Consider the following 21,120-nt stretch of genomic DNA (forward strand, 5'->3'; position numbering starts at 1 on the left):
TTAGTAATCAGTATGAATTACGATAATACATATTATCCTGTCACTTGCATACAAATCGGTCCAATAACAAGGTGCCGTGTAAATTTTAGTTTATGATAAGATAGTAGACCACGTGATCTACAATCAGTTGGTCATGTGACCGCGAAAACGGACTTTTTCTTTTCTCAAATGTGAGAGGAAGAGCACAATTAATGTTTTAGTATCTAATCAATAGTCCGCCGACAACCGACCCCAACAACCACTCGCCCATAGAGTCCCATCACTCTGCATAATATTGACACTGTCAAAACAATCGACCAGAACATCTTCATGTGATGTGAAAATCTTTACCCACCCGTAAATGCTGTGAACAGTGCAGCAGTCAACGATAGTTAATTCCATTTTTGTCGTGAATGACAGAATCTCACCACTGGTTCTTGCACGAGGATTAATTGCATTTATGTTATTGGTTGATGTGAACAGGTGCGTGGTCATTCTACTAATGCACGTTTTTTTGTCATTCAAAAACAACAAAACGGTTCATATGTAAAATTGCCACGTTCATTGTACATGATTCTAATCATTATCATATTGTTTTCACAAAATAGTTGTTAGATTGTTTAAAATCTGAGCAAATAAGGCCAGATAGTGTGATTTGAAAACATTTATACAAAAAAGAATAAGTCATTACCATTCTTAATCATCGATAATATATGAAAAGTTGAAACGTCGAAATGTTCGAAGTTATAAAGTATTAACGTGCCAATTTCGAACGACATATTATTTACAACCTGTATGTAAATTAAATAGAAATATTCCCTATTAAAAACTAAACCTGTTTTAATTACAAGAATCATAAATATAATAACATTAATATTGATTGTGATATAAAACATCATTTCTGATTTTATAATGAAATAATATATATAATAAGTATTAAGAAAATTATCAAGATCAAGTAAACTTCAAAAATTTTAAAGCAATTTATTTTCTCATGTGAAACGTTTGATAACTATAATAATTGTTTTTCCTTCTCTGTTTTCATAAATACTATGTTTAAAGTTTCATATCGATACATCTATCAGATAAAACGTTTAACCAATTTGTAAAAGGTCTCACCTTTTCCGAAGTATCAATCTCTTGTTTTAGCTCATCACAATGTTGCTTCCTAGTCTGAAGAAGCAAATTATATTGTAACATGCATATGGTATCTGTGTGAGTAATGTTTACTTGATAAATGAATAATCTATAAATTTACCAATTTAGTTGAAAGTCTAGTGTCATATAATAATTTATGAAGACTGTAGTTCAAAACCAAGTAAAATTGTTTACCCTTGTAAATCATGTTGTTTCCATTGTGTTGCTATTAATTGAATGTGTTTCTTAAAGTTTTGATTTAATAAGTGATTATATAAAAATGGCATATATAAATTGACTTTTTATCATCATATTATAAGTATCCCTAGGCATTTGTTTGATAGCGAGGACTAAAGTGAATTGTTAACACGTCTCTGCCTTTAAATCTCTACGATAAAATTCAAAAATGTGTAAGGTCTCACCTTTTCTGAATTTTCCAGGTCTTGTTTCACTAGTTTCAGTTCATTACACAGTTCCTGCCTTGTCTGTAAACGTATTCAAACTGTATTACATCTTACATCTGTATGGAGGTCGATCACTAGATTTTCTAAACAATTACAGCTAAACACAGTACAATGTTAAATGATAGCAAGTGAACTGATGTATCTAGGTATTTTTTCACTAGTTTCAGATGATCACACAGTTCCTGCCTCGTCTGTTAACATGTTAACATTACTTTTGTGTTACATCTTATATCTAAATATTTCAATGCAATTACAAGTATACATCAAAAAGGCTCCATTACCGTGTTTTTATCTCGTTTTTCTCAGGTACTCGTACTACGGGACAATATCAACATATAAAATCAAATCTACTGCGTTAAGTTTTTAAGGGTCAATATCATATACATATTTCGCTGATAGTTTTCATTTAAGTTATTTGACATGACTTCAGTAATAAAAAAAATCATTTCAAATTATTTATTGTGTTCTACAAAGAAAAGCATATTTTAAGGTTTATTTTGATAATATTTAATAAGTTTAATATAATGATATTTTCAAATCAAAAAGTATGGTGGTACATATAACGGGTCTTTATCATACTAATTTTCCCTAACATTTTCATTAAAGTTATTTGATATTAATACAGTAATCTAAAATTCATTTTGAATAATGTATTTTGTTTCACATAGAAAAAAATATTTTAGCGTAAAATATACTACAGTGGTAAAGGTTTTTGAATTGAGCATTATATATTGAGAATGTCAATTAACATTTATAAATATGCATCAAAGCGTAGAGAATATTACAATTTGTTGAATTTAAACTAAAATTTTCATTTTGAAATGTATCTACTTATACACATACAATATTACTACGTATCCTTGACCTCTTACCTTTTCACATTGTTCTATAACATTCTTTGATTGCAGTAACTCTCGGTCGTACTTATTTCTTGTCTGAAATGGAATAGGCGAAATTTTGTTTAAACATATAGACCAATGTTAAAAATGATTGAATTGTAAATCACATACGAGCTATTAATGCATTGAAATGAATACTTACACAACAACACACATTTGCTATATGCCAGGATCAATGAGTGTTTTACTGGACCTTTAATATATATATATATATATATATATATATATATATATATATATATATATTATATATATATATATATATATATATATATATAGCCCTGTAATTATCTGTGGGAAGTTGAATCGATATGCTCGTAAAATACAACACCTTTTCGGGCGTCTCAAGGTCATGTTTCACATGTTTTAGCTCGTCACACAGCTCCTTCCTTGTCTGAAAAAGTAGGAGGGTTGGGTATTTTCTTACAAACGCTATAAGTATAAATGAGGACTTTCTATTTGAGCGTGTCGTCAAAACATTTCCTTATAAGTATTAACATGCTCAGAAAATGAAACCAGTATCGAAAGAAAAGAACAAGTAAATATTTACAGAGTTTAATATGTCATTTTTATTTCTGTTTTTTTTTGTTGGCAATTAGAGTCATTGTTAATAAAAATAGATATAATTTGAAAAAAAAAAATACTAAAAAAATAATTCCGACCAAAACGTAAGCTATTATTATAATATTTGTTAAAGTTGTTGTGTTTGAAGCTTATGTAAAAAGCTAGCTTAATATTGGTAAAGGAGGCTCAGGTCAGTGAAACTAAAACTAAACACTTGTTTCAACCATATAACTTAGGTTAGAATTGATGGATAGCAGTGAAAGTTAGTAAGTAGGTACTTTTTGTTAAGAGCTATCTTAAGATTGTTTTTGAAGGGGTCGAGATCAATGCCAGTGTGACTGTTAATAAAAAGATAGAACTAAATGGTTTTCGTCTTAAAACTTAAGCTAGTATTGATGTATTGTAATGAAGCTTGCTATATAGGAAGCATATTGAAAGAGTTAGTATTAGATTGCTTTTCAGGGGGGAGTGCGTCAATGTCAGTGTTTCTTAATATAAATTATGGTTTCTTTCCATTAACTTCAGTTATAATTGGAAGGTAATGCTGCTGAATGGTTTGGAGGATTCGTATGTAAAGAGCTAGACTGAGATTGCTTTTGAGGGAGCTGAGGTCAATGTCAAGGTAAAGGAAACTAAAAGTAAAAAAGTGATTTCCGACCAATAACTTAAGTAAAAATTGATACTGATAGAAGTGAAAGTTAGTGAGTAGGTAGCTTATATGTAGTGCTAGCTTGGGACTGTTTGGAATAGGGGGAGGGGTCAAGGCCAATGCTACTATTAAATGAAAAATGGCAAAAACATTGGTTTCGGCCCAAACCCTTAAGCAAGTACTGATGGAAAGTAATGAAGGTTAATATGTAGCTAGCTTATGTGAAGAGCTAGCTAGCTTGAGGGGGATGGAGTCAATGTCAAGTTTAGTGTTACCAACAAAAGAAAAACAAATGTTTTCAGCTATCAACTTAAGTAAAAAATTGATGGATATTAATATAAGTTGTGTGTAGATAGCTTATATGAATTGCTAGCTTGTGATTGCTTTTGATGGGATAGTGAGGAAAATGGCGTGTAGTTATGTTATTTGAAGAACTAGCTTGGGAATGTTTTGAGAGGTCATCATCGACGCTGTCACTTAAATAAGAATAATGTTTTTTTCTCCAAATTACTTAAGCTAATGAATTTAGTAATGGAAGTTGTAGTGTTAGTAGCTCATATAAATAACCTGCTTTAAAAAGCCTTTTATGGGATAAGGGCCAAGGTCACAGTCAAACTTAGAAAATAAAAAAGGTTTCTGCCGAATTACTTAAATAATAGTTAATGCATAGTGATGAAGTTGGTTGTGTAGGAAGCAGAGGTGAAGAGCTTTTGCAATCGTGATTTTTGACAGGGTTCGGGCAAGGTCAAGGTCACTGTTCCTAAACATAGGCTTAAGTAAGAATGGATGTACTGTAATGAAAGACGGGTTAATAGGTTAATTATGTGAAGAGCAAGCTTTGTATTGCTGTTTAGGGTTGGTCAAAGTCATGGTCACTGTTACTATAAATGAAATAAAAATGTTTTATACCTACTAACTTTTATAAGAACGGATGAATGTTAATGGAAGTTTGATTATAAGAAGCTTATGAGAAAAGCTAGATTGGGATAACTTTTGAGGTGTTGGGGAGGGGTCGGCAGGTCAAGGTCGATGTCACAAATACTAAAAATAGAGAAAAATGTTATCCGCACAATTACTTATTTTAGAATTGATGGATAGTGTTGAAAGTTGAGGAGAACGTTGCTCTTGTGAATAGCTAACTTCGAATTGCGTTTGAGGGGCGTGTGGTATAGGTTAAGTTCAGTGTATCTTACAATATAAAAATGGTTATCGCCCAATTACTTTAGGCTGCTATTTTTTCACTCATACAAGAATTTGATTGGCTATATTTCTTTATTACTCATATACAAAACCTGGTTTCTAGTTAGATTTACTTAATTATACCACATCTAACAATTCTAAATAAGATAAATACTGTTGTGACATTTAGCATTTTTAAATGGATCATTGTATTTTTCATATTTTCCGTTTGTTTACTATTGATCCTACCTTTTCAGTCTTTTCTAAGCTCTGTTTTGCTTGCAGTGATTCTTTTTCGAGTCTCTTTCGTGCCTGCAATCAAAAGTTTTAAGACATTCTTAAAAGGAAAGTTAGCTTTTCACTTATAATCATTGATTACAGACAAACAGGGAGGCAAAAAGCCGAAAATGAGATAATAATTACCAATGTATGTTTCTTTGAACTGTTGTTTATAATAATAAATAAATTCAGGTTAAGGTTAATCGAGATTATACATATAGTCTGGGCCCGTGTATGCATATGTATAGATGATAAACGGTCTGAAACACATTAATGTAAAGAAAAGAAAAAAAGTGCATTGACCTTTTGGTTCTTTGATTATTGTTGTAACCAGATAATCTGAAGACCGAGCACACGGCATAACATGGTTTGTATGTAAATGCGTGAGTGATTAGTATATACTAATCTTTTTAACTGGAATGTGACGAAATCTTAAAGAATTATTCTCGAGTCCGTTTCCTGGGCATAAACCAGTAGTGTCCTTTATGAGATGCCATCAAAGAGAAACCCTAGTTGGGGATCGAAATCACGACCTCTTTGATGAGAGGCAGACAATTATAAAAAACTAGACCACTAACAGCCCTTAGGTTATTTAATATATATATATATATATATATATATATATATATATATATATATATATATATATATATTTATATATACATGGTTTTGATCCTACCAGACTTTGTGACAGATAACACTTATATCATTAGTAAAACGCAAAGAAAAAAAGAAAAAAATCCATACCACGTTTCTGAGAATCATTTATAAACGTGAGCTTTCTGTAGCTCACGTCTAATGACGTCAATATGTGTTCGAAACAAGTAGTGTGCGTAGTTTTCATGAACATCAAATTCCTTTAAAAACATTTTTGAAATGTTGGATAAAATAACATATATATGCATCCATAGTACTGATTTAATCGATTATTACAAAAGTATTAAGTTAGGAGAGAAACCCCTGTTTTTTTTTGACATAGCAAGACGTCTACGCCATGTGTATCTACAACTCTAAAGTTAAATTCTTGTTCTCTAATCTACTCACTATTTCTGCTTTTTCTGCGTCCAGTTTCGCTTTAATAAATGCTTCGATGAGTTCATTACGCGTCTGGAAAAGTATAATGATATGATCAATTAATAGTTAAAAATTCTAACCAAAGTGTCTTGTTTTGAACCTGTTTTACGACATGTTTTCATTAATTTTAAACGAAAATAAAATGTTAAACTTTGTTTGTTTAAAGCGTTGGTAGGTGAACAGTGGATTTGCCGGTTGAACGATTCCATCATAGAAGCGATCATGATAAGGAACTACTTAGTTTTACACAGTTATGTAATAATAACATTGATTAAAAAGTGATGCATTCTGGCGTATTTACTTATTGCATGAATATCATATCATTTTCCACATCGGCACTTAACGTGAGAGGGTTGCAACTGGTAGCACTATCCTTTGGTCCACAGTTACGCGTGGTATTTTGCATTCAAAACCTATGCTCAATCCTTAAGATCAAGTTCACATTTAAGGTTCTATTTTAGGTTCGAAATACTTAATCATATGTAAAAATCACCAGTAATCTGAGCCAAATTAAACTATTTCTGTGAAAGTTTATATTAAATTTTTGAAGAATGTGCTAATTGAGAAAATAGAAATTATTGCAAAAAATGTGCTTGTTGAGGAACATATAGTGTGAACAATGGGTTTCGCTACGTGTTTGGATATCGAGAATAACATTGATTTGTGATCGTTGTTGTCAAAAACGGCAAAATGATCAATGGCAGTTTTAGGAAGCACAGGAAACACTTATTGTACATGTGCATATTTTTGTTACTGTTATTGAAGAGAAAAATTCCATTGATATTTATGTCGATAAATGCTTTAGGTAGTGTGGATATGGACAGACAGTGCACAACGGATTAAATTTAAGACGATAACTATAATCCATCTCCAATACATTGCTCTTTTAAAATGAGATATCGATATTGTATTATACAAAGTATTCACGTTACGATGCTATAATCAATACTATGACATACCATTTGCATTTCTTGACTCGCACTTCCCAATGAGTTTGCGTCTAGGTTAAAGTCGTTAGTCGTACATATTTCCTGACTAAAACCTCTTTTGGAATCTTTAATTTTTCCTTTTAGTTTAATTTCCAAAGAATCCAATTCTTTATTGCCTTTTACCACGTTGGTATTATTTGTTTCAATTCTTTGATCAATCTCTTCCTTCATTTGCTTAATGTCACCTGCAATATCTCTTATTATATATAAAGCTTCGGTCGTATCATTAGCCGGATCACAATTAATATGTGTGGCATCTTTACACATATCAACATCATATCCACCGCATGATGAAACATGATCGGATTGTAGACATCTACCACATATCAAAGTTTCATGAGTTTTACAAAATAATGCCGTTCTTTCAGTCGGATGGTGTGTACACATCGCCTGTATGATATCACACAAAATGCTCCTTGGATTGCACCCATCCTTTTCATACATGTTAAGAATGTGGATTTTGAATGCTCTTCCTGTCTTATGAATTTCAACACACGTTTCACCAATGTTCCCACAGGTTTTGCAATATCCGACTGCATTTTCATTACAGCACATTTCACACTGAGTCTGATTTGATGCCATGTCATTTGCAAATGCAGTTTAAGATAAAAGGAATGAAGTTAAAACGTTTTTAAATGCGCAAGTTTTATTTGTGGGATGAATATATGACCATTTGTCAGTTAATTATTTCACTTGTATAACTTGATCTTCATATGAGTACCTTTATCACTGAAAATAGAAATACATTTATGATAAGCAAGGTCACCAGAATAACAAAAAGGAACTGTATAGAAATAGACTTGTTGTTTTGAGATAAGTTATGACCGATGACATTTGTTTTGATGTTTTATTCATTACTGATGTAAGTGTAGTACAGAAAGCAAGTAGCCTTTATCGTGTATTGTTTAGATGATTTAGCAATCACAACTAATGTAAATATACTCTTCATGTATACTAGTTAATAGGAAGACAATGGCATGGTACGGTTCAACTGTTGCAAGCGCTGAAGTTACCCTCAGAGCATTGCAAGCAGTATGGAGCGAATAATAAGTGACGAAGTATCAGTGCATGACATAGGAAGCATTGCGTTTCGTAAAGTAATTACACGGATAGCTAGTGTTCCCGTCATCGGGGTTTTAGAGGCGCTTTGAAAATTTACAGGAGACGACCGGCACAAGTCATAGACGTTCTGATACACACATTACATCGGCATCGATCTGGGATTGCAGAGACATATTTGCTTCAAACTCAATGTATTGTGTGTACTGCTAAAACTAACCTCACCGACACTTGACGGCCAAACCGATATAAACACCAAGAACATAGGGCTCGGCAGATTTACAGCATAGCCCAGCTTCGGAAATCTTGACCAAACAGATTGTTATCCACTTGACTCAATAGCTCTTACAATCGCGTATCACTTATGCTTAATTTGCATTCCCGGGATTTTGAACAATATAATAAAGATTATAAATTTATGTTAAGCTGTCGATGAGATAACGTTTAAACCGATTATTAACAATTTTACTTCGTAGCAATTGATTCAAGCGCAAACTACTAAAAAAGGACGTTATAGGGATTTAGGCGTTTTAAACATTGTATTTTTTAACGATCGATTCTTTCATACTTTTGTTAAGCTACGCCAATGTATCAAGATATAAGAATGATACGTGTGAAATGTGCATAGTGGAAGGGTATTATACATAAAAATATATTTCAGATTGAGATGTACAGAAAAACAAGAGTAAACATACAATGTTATTATTTAAACATTTAGTTTCCCATGCGTTTGACAAGGGGCAGAAGTTTTTTAACATGATACTAACTATATTAACTGAACAGAAACAGTTAACTTACTTAATATTCTATATATTTTTTTTACACATGTACGCCGATATGAATAGTTTATTTCCTGTCAGAAACCAGTAATACGTATTTCTTGAGATGCGAGAATGTTCCCCTACTGAGGCTCAAACCAACGATATGTGTAGTAAAACTTGCACATATTCAACAAAATTGTATTATTCTCTTTCATTAGCACGATGCTATGCGAGAGTTGTTTGTGTTCTGTGGGAATCCGGAGTATCAGAAGATAACCCAATTGTTAGGCTAGGTCCGGCCAGAAATCGAGATCGGGTCGTCCGGAGATGAGAAGGATATACCCTAATTACTGTGCATACCCGAAACTAATGCTTCTGCATCTATCTTAGTAAATATAACAAAAATTTATCACTATAATCCCAACGTAAGCCAAAGTCACTTTAGTTGTCACAGCTTAGTGAAATATATTTAAGTTTGAATTTAAAAGGTTATAAACAAATGATTTGAATGGATTTCTTAATTGTAATAACCCTTAAATCTCCGGGGAAGACCGAGGAAATCCAACGTGCATTATAATCAGAAGTAAATTAATTCCTTGTTTAATTCAGATCTTTTTGATAAAAAATACACGCTTAAAACACTTATTTGATATCGTTTAAACACACATGTATCCAAACATTGCAACACTAAGATATTTTTTTAAACCTATTGACAAACATTCTTACGGTTTAACACATGCACGCATATCAATTTAAACAACTGAGGTCAATTGCTGAGAAAGCAGTCAACAGTATGGGTAAGAGAGAATGATGAGTGTCTACTTGACGTTAAAGGAATGCTTTTAAATATTTTACAAAGGCTTAGTGAGTTCAATGTATGTTCAATGTATGTCCTTAAGATATAGATCACAAAAAGTAAGAACTAAGATGTATTATTTGTTTATTTTGAAGGATTCATGTTTTGATTATTCTAAGTAATTTTTCGCTTCGTGAGAAAACGTCTGAAGACGGAAAAGAATGGAACAAGAAACAGCAAATGCCTCCGATGAAAACAAATAGACTACAATTTTAATGAATATGTGTCTGGTGGAAATAACTATAATGCTTTTCTTGATGACAATGAATCGAAACATTGTATGTTGAAATTCAGGCAATCGAGCTTCAAAATAGCCATAATATCTGAAGCACTATTTCATTCTTGGTAGCATTACTCATTTAACTGTCAGAACACAGTGCTATGGACGGCAAATGTAGATGTGACATATTAACCTTGAACTCAATTGTCCTCGCGTTTGATCCAGTTTTGAACGTTCGACAATAATTTGCACTTGTTCTGAAAATGAAAAGAAATGAAATCATAATTTTTTTTTGTTTAATATTTATAAATCTTTTTTTCGATTCTCGCTTTTACGTTTTGTCTTTGGGATGGTCGAAACACAAACATATATAAATCTGAAATACTGATCACAAGTATTCTATAAATGACAACTCAACAGCAGCAGATGTAATCCTGTATCTGGCAAAGATACAAAATCATAACCCAAATCGCCTGTTCCTTGCGTGTAGAGAGAAGCAGTTTGTCCCAAACGAAGGGTTTATTCTTGTGTGTGTTTCTTCTTGGTCGGCCATAACAAATGTACAAGTTTTCCTCTGAGAATGATGCCCATTACATTATCACAAGTTATGGTCAAAAGTCATATACATTACACGATGTTCAAACGTCAAAATATAGACAGTCATGAAACACGGACACGTTAAAAGTCTTACAAGTTTACATTTTGATAGCACGACAAGTTTAAATAATCATGCGTTTTATACTTGTCACTCATCAGTAACGCCGCTACTACATTATTGATCGAACAGCTCCCCACATAGGGAAGTAATACTTGCTCCTACGTAAACAAAAGTGTTGCCTGCTTCTAGTCTATCCTGCAGTAAATATTGACCTGTTTTTTCGTACTATTTTTAGTGTTAGATTGTACGGTATTGTTAGTTATAGTTTGTATTATACAAGTGTGAGTTACACAGCATGTTGACGAATTTGTTACCGGTACATCGAAAGTGTAACTTTCATTTACAGCAAAAAGCCAAGAATATAAACCGAAAGTAGACGTATTTTCTGAAAGTCGACAATGTACATTTCTAGTTTAATTCATTGAAAGTGACACTCTGATTCAAAATCAATACATACAAGTGCATAACATTCATGAATTTTTAATGGTAAAGCTTTAACTACTTAAAAAATGCATTTAACAGAAAATTTTAATTACTGAAAACAAGTGTATTTTAAAACCTGAAAAAAAAAAATTAAATGATTGGTGATGCTAAAATGTTTACTGTGATCTTCTATCGTTTCATAATGTAGAAATACCGTATTGGAGTCTACAAGTTAGCACGCACCATCAAGTGTCAAACCAATGAACTGTAAATATAAGGATTGTTTTCTACGATATACTAGTGTCGTATACTGAATCATTTTACAGACCCCAGTGTCTTACATTATTGTTAAACATAATACAAATATGCGTTGACTTATACAATATACATAATTAAAGTTACGTTAAAAACGTACAATTAACGTTCTATGTAGTTAACGCCATTTACGCTATCGAAGTGAGTCGACAAGCTACAATCTGTTAGTAGAACTAAAGCTTTAGAATGTTACGAAGGTCATGTTCACAGAACTGAGGGTTCGAGAACCCCATGCAGGAACAGTTTATAAAACTGAGGCTTAAGAACAGCGAGCAAGAGAGTTTGAAAGAATGAGAACTTTCAAATGTTAAGCAGTGATGTTTCATATTACTTATGCTTTAGAAAGAAACGACGATAAGTTTAATGTGTCTGCGGTTTAGTAAGTAACGTCATTTTAAATATTATACTGAGATTTGAAACGTTATGTATGAACGTTTTAAAGAATAGGTACTTTATTACCTAATGCAGCAATATAGCTTTATTTCGTGTGATTAGGCATTAATGAAATGAGGCGAAGCAGGAGAGTAATTCATAGGTAAAGACTCCTAGATGTGGGACTTTAGAACCTTACACATGCCATTGTCATCAAAGAGTAGCTTTAAAACGTCAAACGTGATCGTTGAATATGTCTGATGCTTTGGAATGTTACGAAAGAGATGTTTGTAGAAACTTTGCAAACTGTTTTATAAAACTGAGGCGTAACACAGTTACGCAAGAAAGTTTCATATGACTGAGGTTTTACAATACTACTCAAGACAATTTATTGAAGTGAGGCTTTAAAACGTAACAAAGAACATTAAACTATGGAGTTTAAGTTATTTTGGTACGATTTGAATAGCTTAAATATATTGTGAAAAGGTACATCAGTTTTACTTTTAATTATTTTTATTTTAAACTATTGAAACAAACACATATAATCAATGTCTACAGTGTAAAATATTTTCGCCACATTAATAAAGAAAGCCTCATTTACACGATCCACCTAACTGCTCGACGGCTTTCATTCTAAGATATATCTCTATTAAGTGTGGTACTTTCAATACAAATGCCCTCATTTACACGTTCCACCTAACTGCGAGACGGCTTTCATTCTAAGATAAATATCTATTAAGTGTGACTTTCAATACAAATGCCCTCATTTACACGATCCACCTAACTGCTAGACGGCTTTTATTCTAAGATAAATCTCTATTAAGTGTGTGACTTTCAATACAAATGCTCTCATTTACACGATCCACCTAACTGCTATACGGCTTTCATTCTAAAGTAACTCTCTATTACGTGTGTGACTTTTAATACAAATGCCCTCATTTACACGATCGACCTTACTGCTGGACGGCTTCCATTCTAAGATAAATCTTTATTAGGTGTGTGACTTTCAATACAAATGCCCTCATTTACACGATTCACCTAACTGCTAGACATATGGACTGCTTGATATACTGGATGCTTTTCAAGAAACCCAAGGTCATGTATAAAATGACCATGCATTCCTTCCCTGCTGGAAGAACAGACGTTTCCATTGAGAAAGCTACAAGTTTAGAGCTAAGGGTGGAAAAAACGATACCACAAAGCGATGGCAACATATTTGAATTAGATACGTCCACACTGGACATGTACAAACAGCCCATAGATGAGCTACCATCTCAAAACAGTGACAACAAAGTGGAAGGAAATAATGAACAAGAACAGGATCATTCAACAATTGATTACAAAAATGATGTGCTGGATAACAGTCGCCTCTGTTGTATCGTACGTTCCCTGCTTAACTCTATTGATTACAACAAATGTTGGATCATACGTTCCTTTCTTTACTCTATTGATTACAACAAATATTGTATCGTACGTTTCTTGCTTTACTCTATTGATTACAACAAATGTTTTATCGTACGTTCCTTGCCTTACTCTATTGATTACAACAAATTTTGGATCATACGTTCCCTGCTTAACTCCAGTGATTACAACAAATGTTGAATCGAACGTTCCTTGCTTAACTCTATTAATTACAACAAATGTTGGATCATACGTTCCCTGCTTAACTCTATTGATTACAACAAATGTTGTATCGTACGTTCCTTGCTTAACTCTATTGATTACAACAAATGTTGTATTGTACGTTCCCTGCTTTACTCTATTGATTACACCAAATGTTGTATCATACGTTCCCTGCTTAACTCTATTGATTACACCAAATGTTGTATCGTACGTTCCCTGCTTTACTCTATTGATTACACCAAATGTTGTATCATACGTTCCCTGCTTAACTCTATTGATTACACCAAATGTTGTATCGTACGTTCCTTGCTTAACTCTATTGATTACAACAAATGTAATCGTACGTTCCCTGCTTAACTCTATTGATTACAACAAATGTTGTTTCGTACGTTCCTTGCTTAACTCTATTGATTACAACAAATGTTGTATCGTACGTTCCTTGCTTAACTCTATTGATTACAACAAATGTTGGATCATACGTTCCCTGCTTAACTCTATTGATTACAACAAATGTTGTATCTTACGTTCCTTGCTTAACTCTATTGATTACAACAAATGTTGGGGAATCGGATGAGGTACCTGTTTGGCAGAGAGTGCTTTTCAGGTCGTATATGGTCAATACAAGTATCAACCCTTACATTATTGGATATTTTAATACGGACATTAGGCGTTTTCTGAAACGCAAGATATTTCGTTTCTATCCAAGGTGAATGTACTCGTTAAAAACCTTTGATGAATATCGATAAATAGTCCCTTGTATTATTATTATATATCTATTTCGTTGAAAAGTACGTGTTTTGCAATGTTATATTTTGTATGATATATTCATAACTTCGAACCGGTTAAATATTGTCGTGATGCTCCGTTAAAGAATTTTGAACAACACATCATGGATATTCCGTTGCTCTACAGGGTGAACATATTCTTTCGATTGACTATTTTGATTATCTGTAAATAATTTTACCATTTTTTTTAATAATATGTGAATTAACTTGCATTTCATTTTGCCATTATATGTATATCGTTTATAGTTAGTGTTCTAACAATTTAATATGTTTGTACTTCTTATAAAAAACCACGACAATATCTAACCTGTGACAAATTCGCATCAGGTGAAGATGTTCTTTTGTCTTAAATTGTTAAGATTTCACGTAAGATTTTTGTTAATTTGCATATACCTTGTGTAGAATATGTTTTCGATGTTTATTTCAATTGTCACAACTATTGACAAAAGGGACCAATGTATATTTGTCAAGGATAAGATAGTGAACAGGATATTCGAATGATATAACCATTTGCAATTTTTATGATGTAATTAAAGAATGATTTCCATGTAAATGAAATTACATAACAAAATAATAACGTTTAGTTTATGACATATAAAGCTTCCATCTATCATTAATATTAATGTTGATAATTTAAATTGTGTATGTGATGTGTTCCCCACCCCCTCTAGCGTACCAATATGTTTCGATTTTCTTCAACCCAAATCCTGTGCAACAAATACTATCAAACTGATTTCGAACCTGCATACCAAATATTTAAAAAAAAAATCCGCGTGCCGCGCATACTCTTTTTATCATAATATATTGATACGCAGGTTTGGGAAAAAGTAAAGGTGTATAAGAAACTCAAAGAGGCGGGCTTATCCGCTGTCAGATCTATTGGACCTCTTCGACTGTATACATGAATAATAATAATAATAATAATAATAATAATAATAATAATAATAATAATAATAATAATAATAATAATTAAAACTTCAATTTGATCGGATTAAACTTACCATAAAACCGACCTTCATGAGACTCAGACGTAGCAGTTGCGTATACGTATGACGCTAATGAATATATTAACGACCTGTGTTTCTTGACGTAACTATACAGAATTATTAACGGATGTTTTATTGCAATAAAAAGCGCTTTCAGTTTTCAATTAAACAGTCTATAAATTCGTTAATTTATTGATTTTTTTCTCTCCTGTATGAACCATTATATTTTTAATCACTGAATACTGAAAATAAAATCTGACGTATCAAAGATGTATCTTCAGATTAAATATAAATATATACTGAGCATCAAGCTTTGTGTTATCAGTGCATTTTTAATGATTTTGAGTTTTACTCACTAGTGGAAGGTAGGTGGGGTGCTAAAAATACCAATCCTAAATACAATCGATACGACAGGGTCTGCTACATGCTAGAATGAAGCGGGCGGAGGACATAAACTGATGAATTCATCTTACTTTAATGCTTACATATTTCATGAGTTTGAAACTATAATACCGAAAGATAACTTAGCAGTATATATTTTGTTAATGCCTAATCTAGACCCATTTGCTATAAATATATTGATTTGACAACATACGACCGAATATCTCATAAAAAATGTTTTTTCTATAATTTCACAAATACATGGAAGACCTTCCGCATAAACTTCCTTACATTGCTTAATTTCGTTGTGATTGTTCTATGATGTTCTTAGAAACTACATCTAGTCTAGATAATGTTCTAAGAACCTGTACGATTTTCATACCAGCTTCTAGCAGGATCCTGTATGACTAACAACATAATGAAGTGTTTCAAAGTAAAGAATTGGCTGTATTTCCGTTTTCATAAGTTTAGGAAATTGTCGATGAAGTATCTACTTCAGATATCCACAAATCCATTGTGAAGTTGAAGCGTTTGAAGGAGCTTCTCAACTAAAGTAATATTTCGCTGAAGTCTGTATTTTATTCTACCACGTAAGATGCTGAATAAATTTTACTCTCAAATTTGCTTACAAAATGGTAAAAACATGATTACCTCTTTTAGAAAATTGAGGAATCCATCTGCTATTAGAAAAAATTATTCTTATTAGACATATTGTTTTCTTATTCTATTTAGTCATATCACGGGAATTAATTTTCGCTGAACGAGTTTAACTGGTTCAGAATACCACCCAGAACGACACGTCAACTTACCACACTTCAGCTAAAATAACACGCAGAGACGGTAAAAAATTGCCACACGATCCTTTCTGTGGCACATTCTCGTGGAGGAGGCGGGGTACCATCTATAATAAGCTGTTTGAATGGCGTGAGGCACACCTACCACCCCATATAGACCACCAATTTGAGAAAACTCGTTAAATAAATTGAATGAAACAAGCAATTCACAGCCTGGAATATATACCAGAGGACATGTCAAGTATATGCCATTAAAAATAGACAATTCGTTAATTCGTTGAAACAGTTGTTCAGCTGGCAATGAATCGCTGCACATGCGTTTCCTGGTCACTTCTGGTTCTTATGCAGAGCTAAAGGCAGAGTTCCACCTTGGTTTTGTTGTAAAGGATCACTACAACCCATAGAGATCACTCACTGAACACGTTGAATATTGAACTCCGGGGTTTTCATGGTCCCACTAGAGGAAAGACTGATTACCATTAACAGTTTGGTTAGGAGATAAGATCTACACTTATCGTTAAACCCCACTTTATTTAACCTCCTTATGATAATCTGTAAAGTAAATTGTCCACTACGGTTCATTTAAAACATTATAATGGAAAATATTGAAGTGAACTGGCACATTTAATAAAATATATATTTTACATGCACGATAGTCTTGATGTATAGCGGAGAAATTAATCAATAGTACACACCACACACCCCTGATTTCCCTTCGCATTTCCGTTGTATTTAAAACACTTAGCTTGTCAGGGAAGTTCACTTTGTCGGAGTTTAATTGTTCATACTGGTGTGACAGGTATTCAATTATTTCCCAGAACTGATATATAATTGAGTGTAGTTATGGTAGGTTTTTATAACAGTATATATTTCGTACCGATTCGAACATGTTTGATACTTCATCATTACCAATATCAAATTATCACGCTAAAACACCGCTAACTAATACATGACTCGCCTGCTGTGCATGTCAATATGCAATACACAACCCGCCTTTTTGAAGTGTTTCATACTCGAGGAAGGGATATCGGCTGGCTACCAAATGTTTGGCCAGGTATGCCCATTTTTAACCGTATATAAGTAATTATCTAAAGAAGAAAAGTTAACTTGAATTAAGCAACAGCTTAAATTTTCTGTCAAACGAAAGATAAGGCAACAATAAGCTGTTTTGGTACTGTTGTTATTATAGACACAACAGAGATGATCTTTGTTGAGTTGTAGACATAAGCGGGTCATGCTGGGTAACTGGATATAATTGGCTTTCCTAAACGTTTTTACCTCAATCCCTTTGGACCGTGATTTGTGTATAAACATATATAGCTTACGATTGTGTTAGTATATCATAATTATACCATAATAAGTGTTAATGAATTTCATAGTGCTGTTGCTTGCGCTACACGTATACTTCAACTGTTACGCTTTAACCTTATGTGAAAGGTACAATGTGACTTTTTCTTTCGATAACTTATATTTAACCGACCGAATTTAGAATGACTAGTGAGAGCCATAAAGAAAACTAGAGATAAAATAGTAAGAATGGTTACTTAATTTTGGCAAAATTCATATTATCCAAATTTTATAGAAACGTGTGTAACAAATGCAGGTGTTCTAATAAAAAGCACACCATATCATCATAAAACATCATATTTGTCATATGAATACATTTATCACTGAAAATATAAATACATATATAATGAGCAAGATCACGAGGATAACAAGATAATAAAGTGTTTAATAAGCTAAAGGCATGTTAAGTTGTGATTAAATTACGTTTTAACAGATAATTAACGGTCTAACTCCGTATCAATCTCTGTTTCAATCGCAAAAAGCTATACCTTTATATGAATTCCTGCGTTTTTGATATTGGATATCGATTTTTTTTTGATTTTTTTAGTGTTTTAATGTATAACTACACTTATGTTTAAAATAGTAGAATGATGCGTATTTTACGTGCATGATGGAAGAGTATATATTATACCTATATGTTTGATCGATAGGTACAGAAACACCGCATTAACATACAACGTTTTTATGTAAACATAAGGTGTTCCCTTACATATTTGCATCAGATTTACAGCAAGCTGATCGTATGTCAACGTCATGACATCTAGAGACAGAAATTCCATATCATGACCAACATCACTACATCAGAAGGAACAGTAAACATACTAATACTTTTATAAAGTGTGAGGAAAAGTTTGTGGCTCGCCTTCTGAATTCTGTGTTTTGCATAAAATAGTTGATGACACGTGATAGATCCTTTATGTATGATATCAACTTTAGCTCTAATGTTGACAATATTTGCTCAGGTTCGAAACTTTTTTATCTCCAATTTATCCATGGTTTTTTTTGTTATTTGTTTATATTTTTTAAAGCTTTTTTCATTGATGAAATTGAAGCTTGTTCATTACCTAGAAATCTTCGAAATTATAAACATTTTGTTATTTGATTTCATAGCTTATTGGCATTGCGCATTAATGTAAAGGATGCTGCAGTTTAGTATCGGCCTACGAGAGTTTCCCTTTAACCAAAGAATGGGAACGACAAGGGGTTGTCTGGATGATGAATTCTGTTAAGAGTGTATCTAAAGCACTTCCACTCATATTTAGTCACAACTTTCGCTTATATAGCATTAAGAGACAATTAGCTACACTTGGACATACGGGACAACAAACAATGGTATGGCTTGGAACACTTAATCATACCATTTAAACCTAGTAGGAGCTCCTTATAAACCACTATGAAATATTATTAACTAATTAAATAAATGAATATGACAATAAGTAAAATTCACAAAGGAAATTTATTCTGAAGTTGTTCTATGTATTTGTTTATTTATAGAAATAATGTAATATCACTTTGTTAATCAAAAAGAGGTCTGGATAAAGGCGTACTCACATCGATATACATGTACAAATTTAAGTGAACTTAAAGATAAATCTATTGTTTTTAAATTGAATTTTATAGGCAAATACTACCTAAAAAAGGAATACAGCAACATCAGAAATATTTGCCGATTGCGGAAAATATGCAGACGCCGAAAACACACGTCTAATGTTTAATGATGTTATATTTATATATGCTTATAAGTGGATATACTTAATATGGGTTTTGAATGTCGCTTTTTTATTAAAGATCTGCTTCATCGTTGCTTCTTTGATATAATAATAAATTGAAATAATACCGAAACATAGAATTACTATCTTCATGTATATGCTACATGTATGAAATACAAATGAAATTATAACCGTGAACCCAAACACAATCAGACTCAGCATAGGCGATCACCCAATTCTTGCAAAGTCACTATATGTTGATAGTTCTGTTATGTTCGTTGTCTTAAACGTTATGTGTACCATGTGTGCTCTGGTAAGTAGTGTAGGAAATTGAACTTAATTATGCTGCAATGAATCATTCAGGACATTGTGCATACGACCGTACATTGGAACTTTTCATGTCATAGACACTCGACGTTCTACGTTAGTAATTGACGAAACCGAATATCGCGAGTAAAAAAAACAAATGAAAATGATTAGGTGTAAATGATAAGTTGCTAGCAGAGTGAGTATTGTACCTTTCTTTACACCCTGTTAGTCAACAAAAGTTCCTACCACAATAGGCACATCTTTAAGAAAGGAAAGTATGTTAAAGCAGACTGTAACATAACAGTAAACGGAGTTAGCAAGCAATATATTTACAAAATTAACTATCGGACAATAAAAAAATAAATAAATAAATATGGGATACATATATAATATGGATCACGCTATCGTAAGATGCATGGCATTCACATAAAGATGATGTAATCAAAATCATGGCATACCATTTGCATTTGTTGACTCGGTCTCTCATTCCCCCGTGAATTTTCGTCTTTGTTTTTGTCGTTAGCCGTACATGTTCCCTGCCAGAAACTTTTGTTCGAATCTTTCACTTTCTGTTTCTGTTTGATTTCCAAATGATCCAATTCTTTATTGCCTATTACCTTATTGGTATTAATTGTTTAGATTTTTTTTATCAACTTTTTCCTTCATGCGCTTTATGTCATCCTTTTTCTCCCTTATTATATTTATAGCTGCGGTCGTATCATTAGCCTGATCACAATTAATTTGTGTGGCCTCTTTACACAAATCAACATCTTCCTTGACACATGAAAAATGATCCGAATGTAGAAGTTATTTTGATGACATTTTAACTTTTCACATTAAACTATTTTACATCAGAATTGTATATGTTCAATAGTGGATTTCAGATCGTTGTTTTCAATATGACACGTAACAATTAACGTCCTTGTTTAAACATTTCTTCTTAAAGGTACAGTAATAAAATATTGTATGGCTTTATGTTGAACACTTTACTTTAAATCAAAATTATCAGACGAAAGATAAAATGCATTGTTAAATTAATTGTTGCAAATCATTAGGATAGTAGTGTTGTAAGTAAAGTATCCAACGCTGGAACCATTCAACTAAAACTAAGTGCTGTACCATAAACATGCGCGAGTCCCTTAAACAGTTGGTAAACGTGTCCCATAAACTCTTGGTAAGTTTCACTTAGTCATTCATTAAACATTTACTATAACGTTTCCGGCAATAATACTTCAAGCTTTCGTAGTGGCAGCGTCTTAGTTCCATGTTTCCAAGAATGAGCGTTAAGTGTTGAATAAAGCTATTTACG

At 32.5% G+C, this 21,120-nt stretch overlaps 1 protein-coding gene across 10 annotated transcripts in view; it reads right to left on the minus strand.

Moving 5' to 3' along the window:
* LOC128235244 (uncharacterized protein PF3D7_1120000-like) overlaps window positions 1–20,689 on the minus strand; it is a 52,592-nt gene extending 31,903 nt beyond the window's left edge. For 6 of the 10 annotated variants that reach the window (XR_008261163.1, XM_052950033.1, XM_052950031.1 and 3 more), the window contains exons 1-9: window positions 20,270–20,689; window positions 10,303–10,366; window positions 7,184–7,942; window positions 6,195–6,257; window positions 5,121–5,183; window positions 2,811–2,873; window positions 2,453–2,515; window positions 1,539–1,601; window positions 1,099–1,152 (exon numbers count right to left, since the gene is read on the minus strand). Coding sequence is in view for 9 of the 10 variants with exons in the window: in XM_052950033.1 (XP_052805993.1) it covers window positions 1,099–1,152; window positions 1,539–1,601; window positions 2,453–2,515; window positions 2,811–2,873; window positions 5,121–5,183; window positions 6,195–6,257; window positions 7,184–7,795 (981 nt within the window). In the remaining variant the exon portion in view is untranslated. Of the gene's footprint in view, window positions 1–1,098; window positions 1,153–1,538; window positions 1,602–2,452; window positions 2,516–2,810; window positions 2,874–5,120; window positions 5,184–6,194; window positions 6,258–7,183; window positions 7,943–9,070; window positions 9,665–10,302; window positions 10,367–20,269 lie in introns of those variants that run through there. The other 4 variants (XM_052950028.1, XM_052950030.1, XM_052950029.1 and 1 more) reach the window with 4 other exon arrangements.
* Between the last annotated feature and the right edge of the window lie 431 nt (window positions 20,690–21,120).

Source organism: Mya arenaria, chromosome 5, assembly GCF_026914265.1.
Source record: "Mya arenaria isolate MELC-2E11 chromosome 5, ASM2691426v1".
NCBI lineage: Eukaryota > Metazoa > Mollusca > Bivalvia > Myida > Myidae > Mya > Mya arenaria.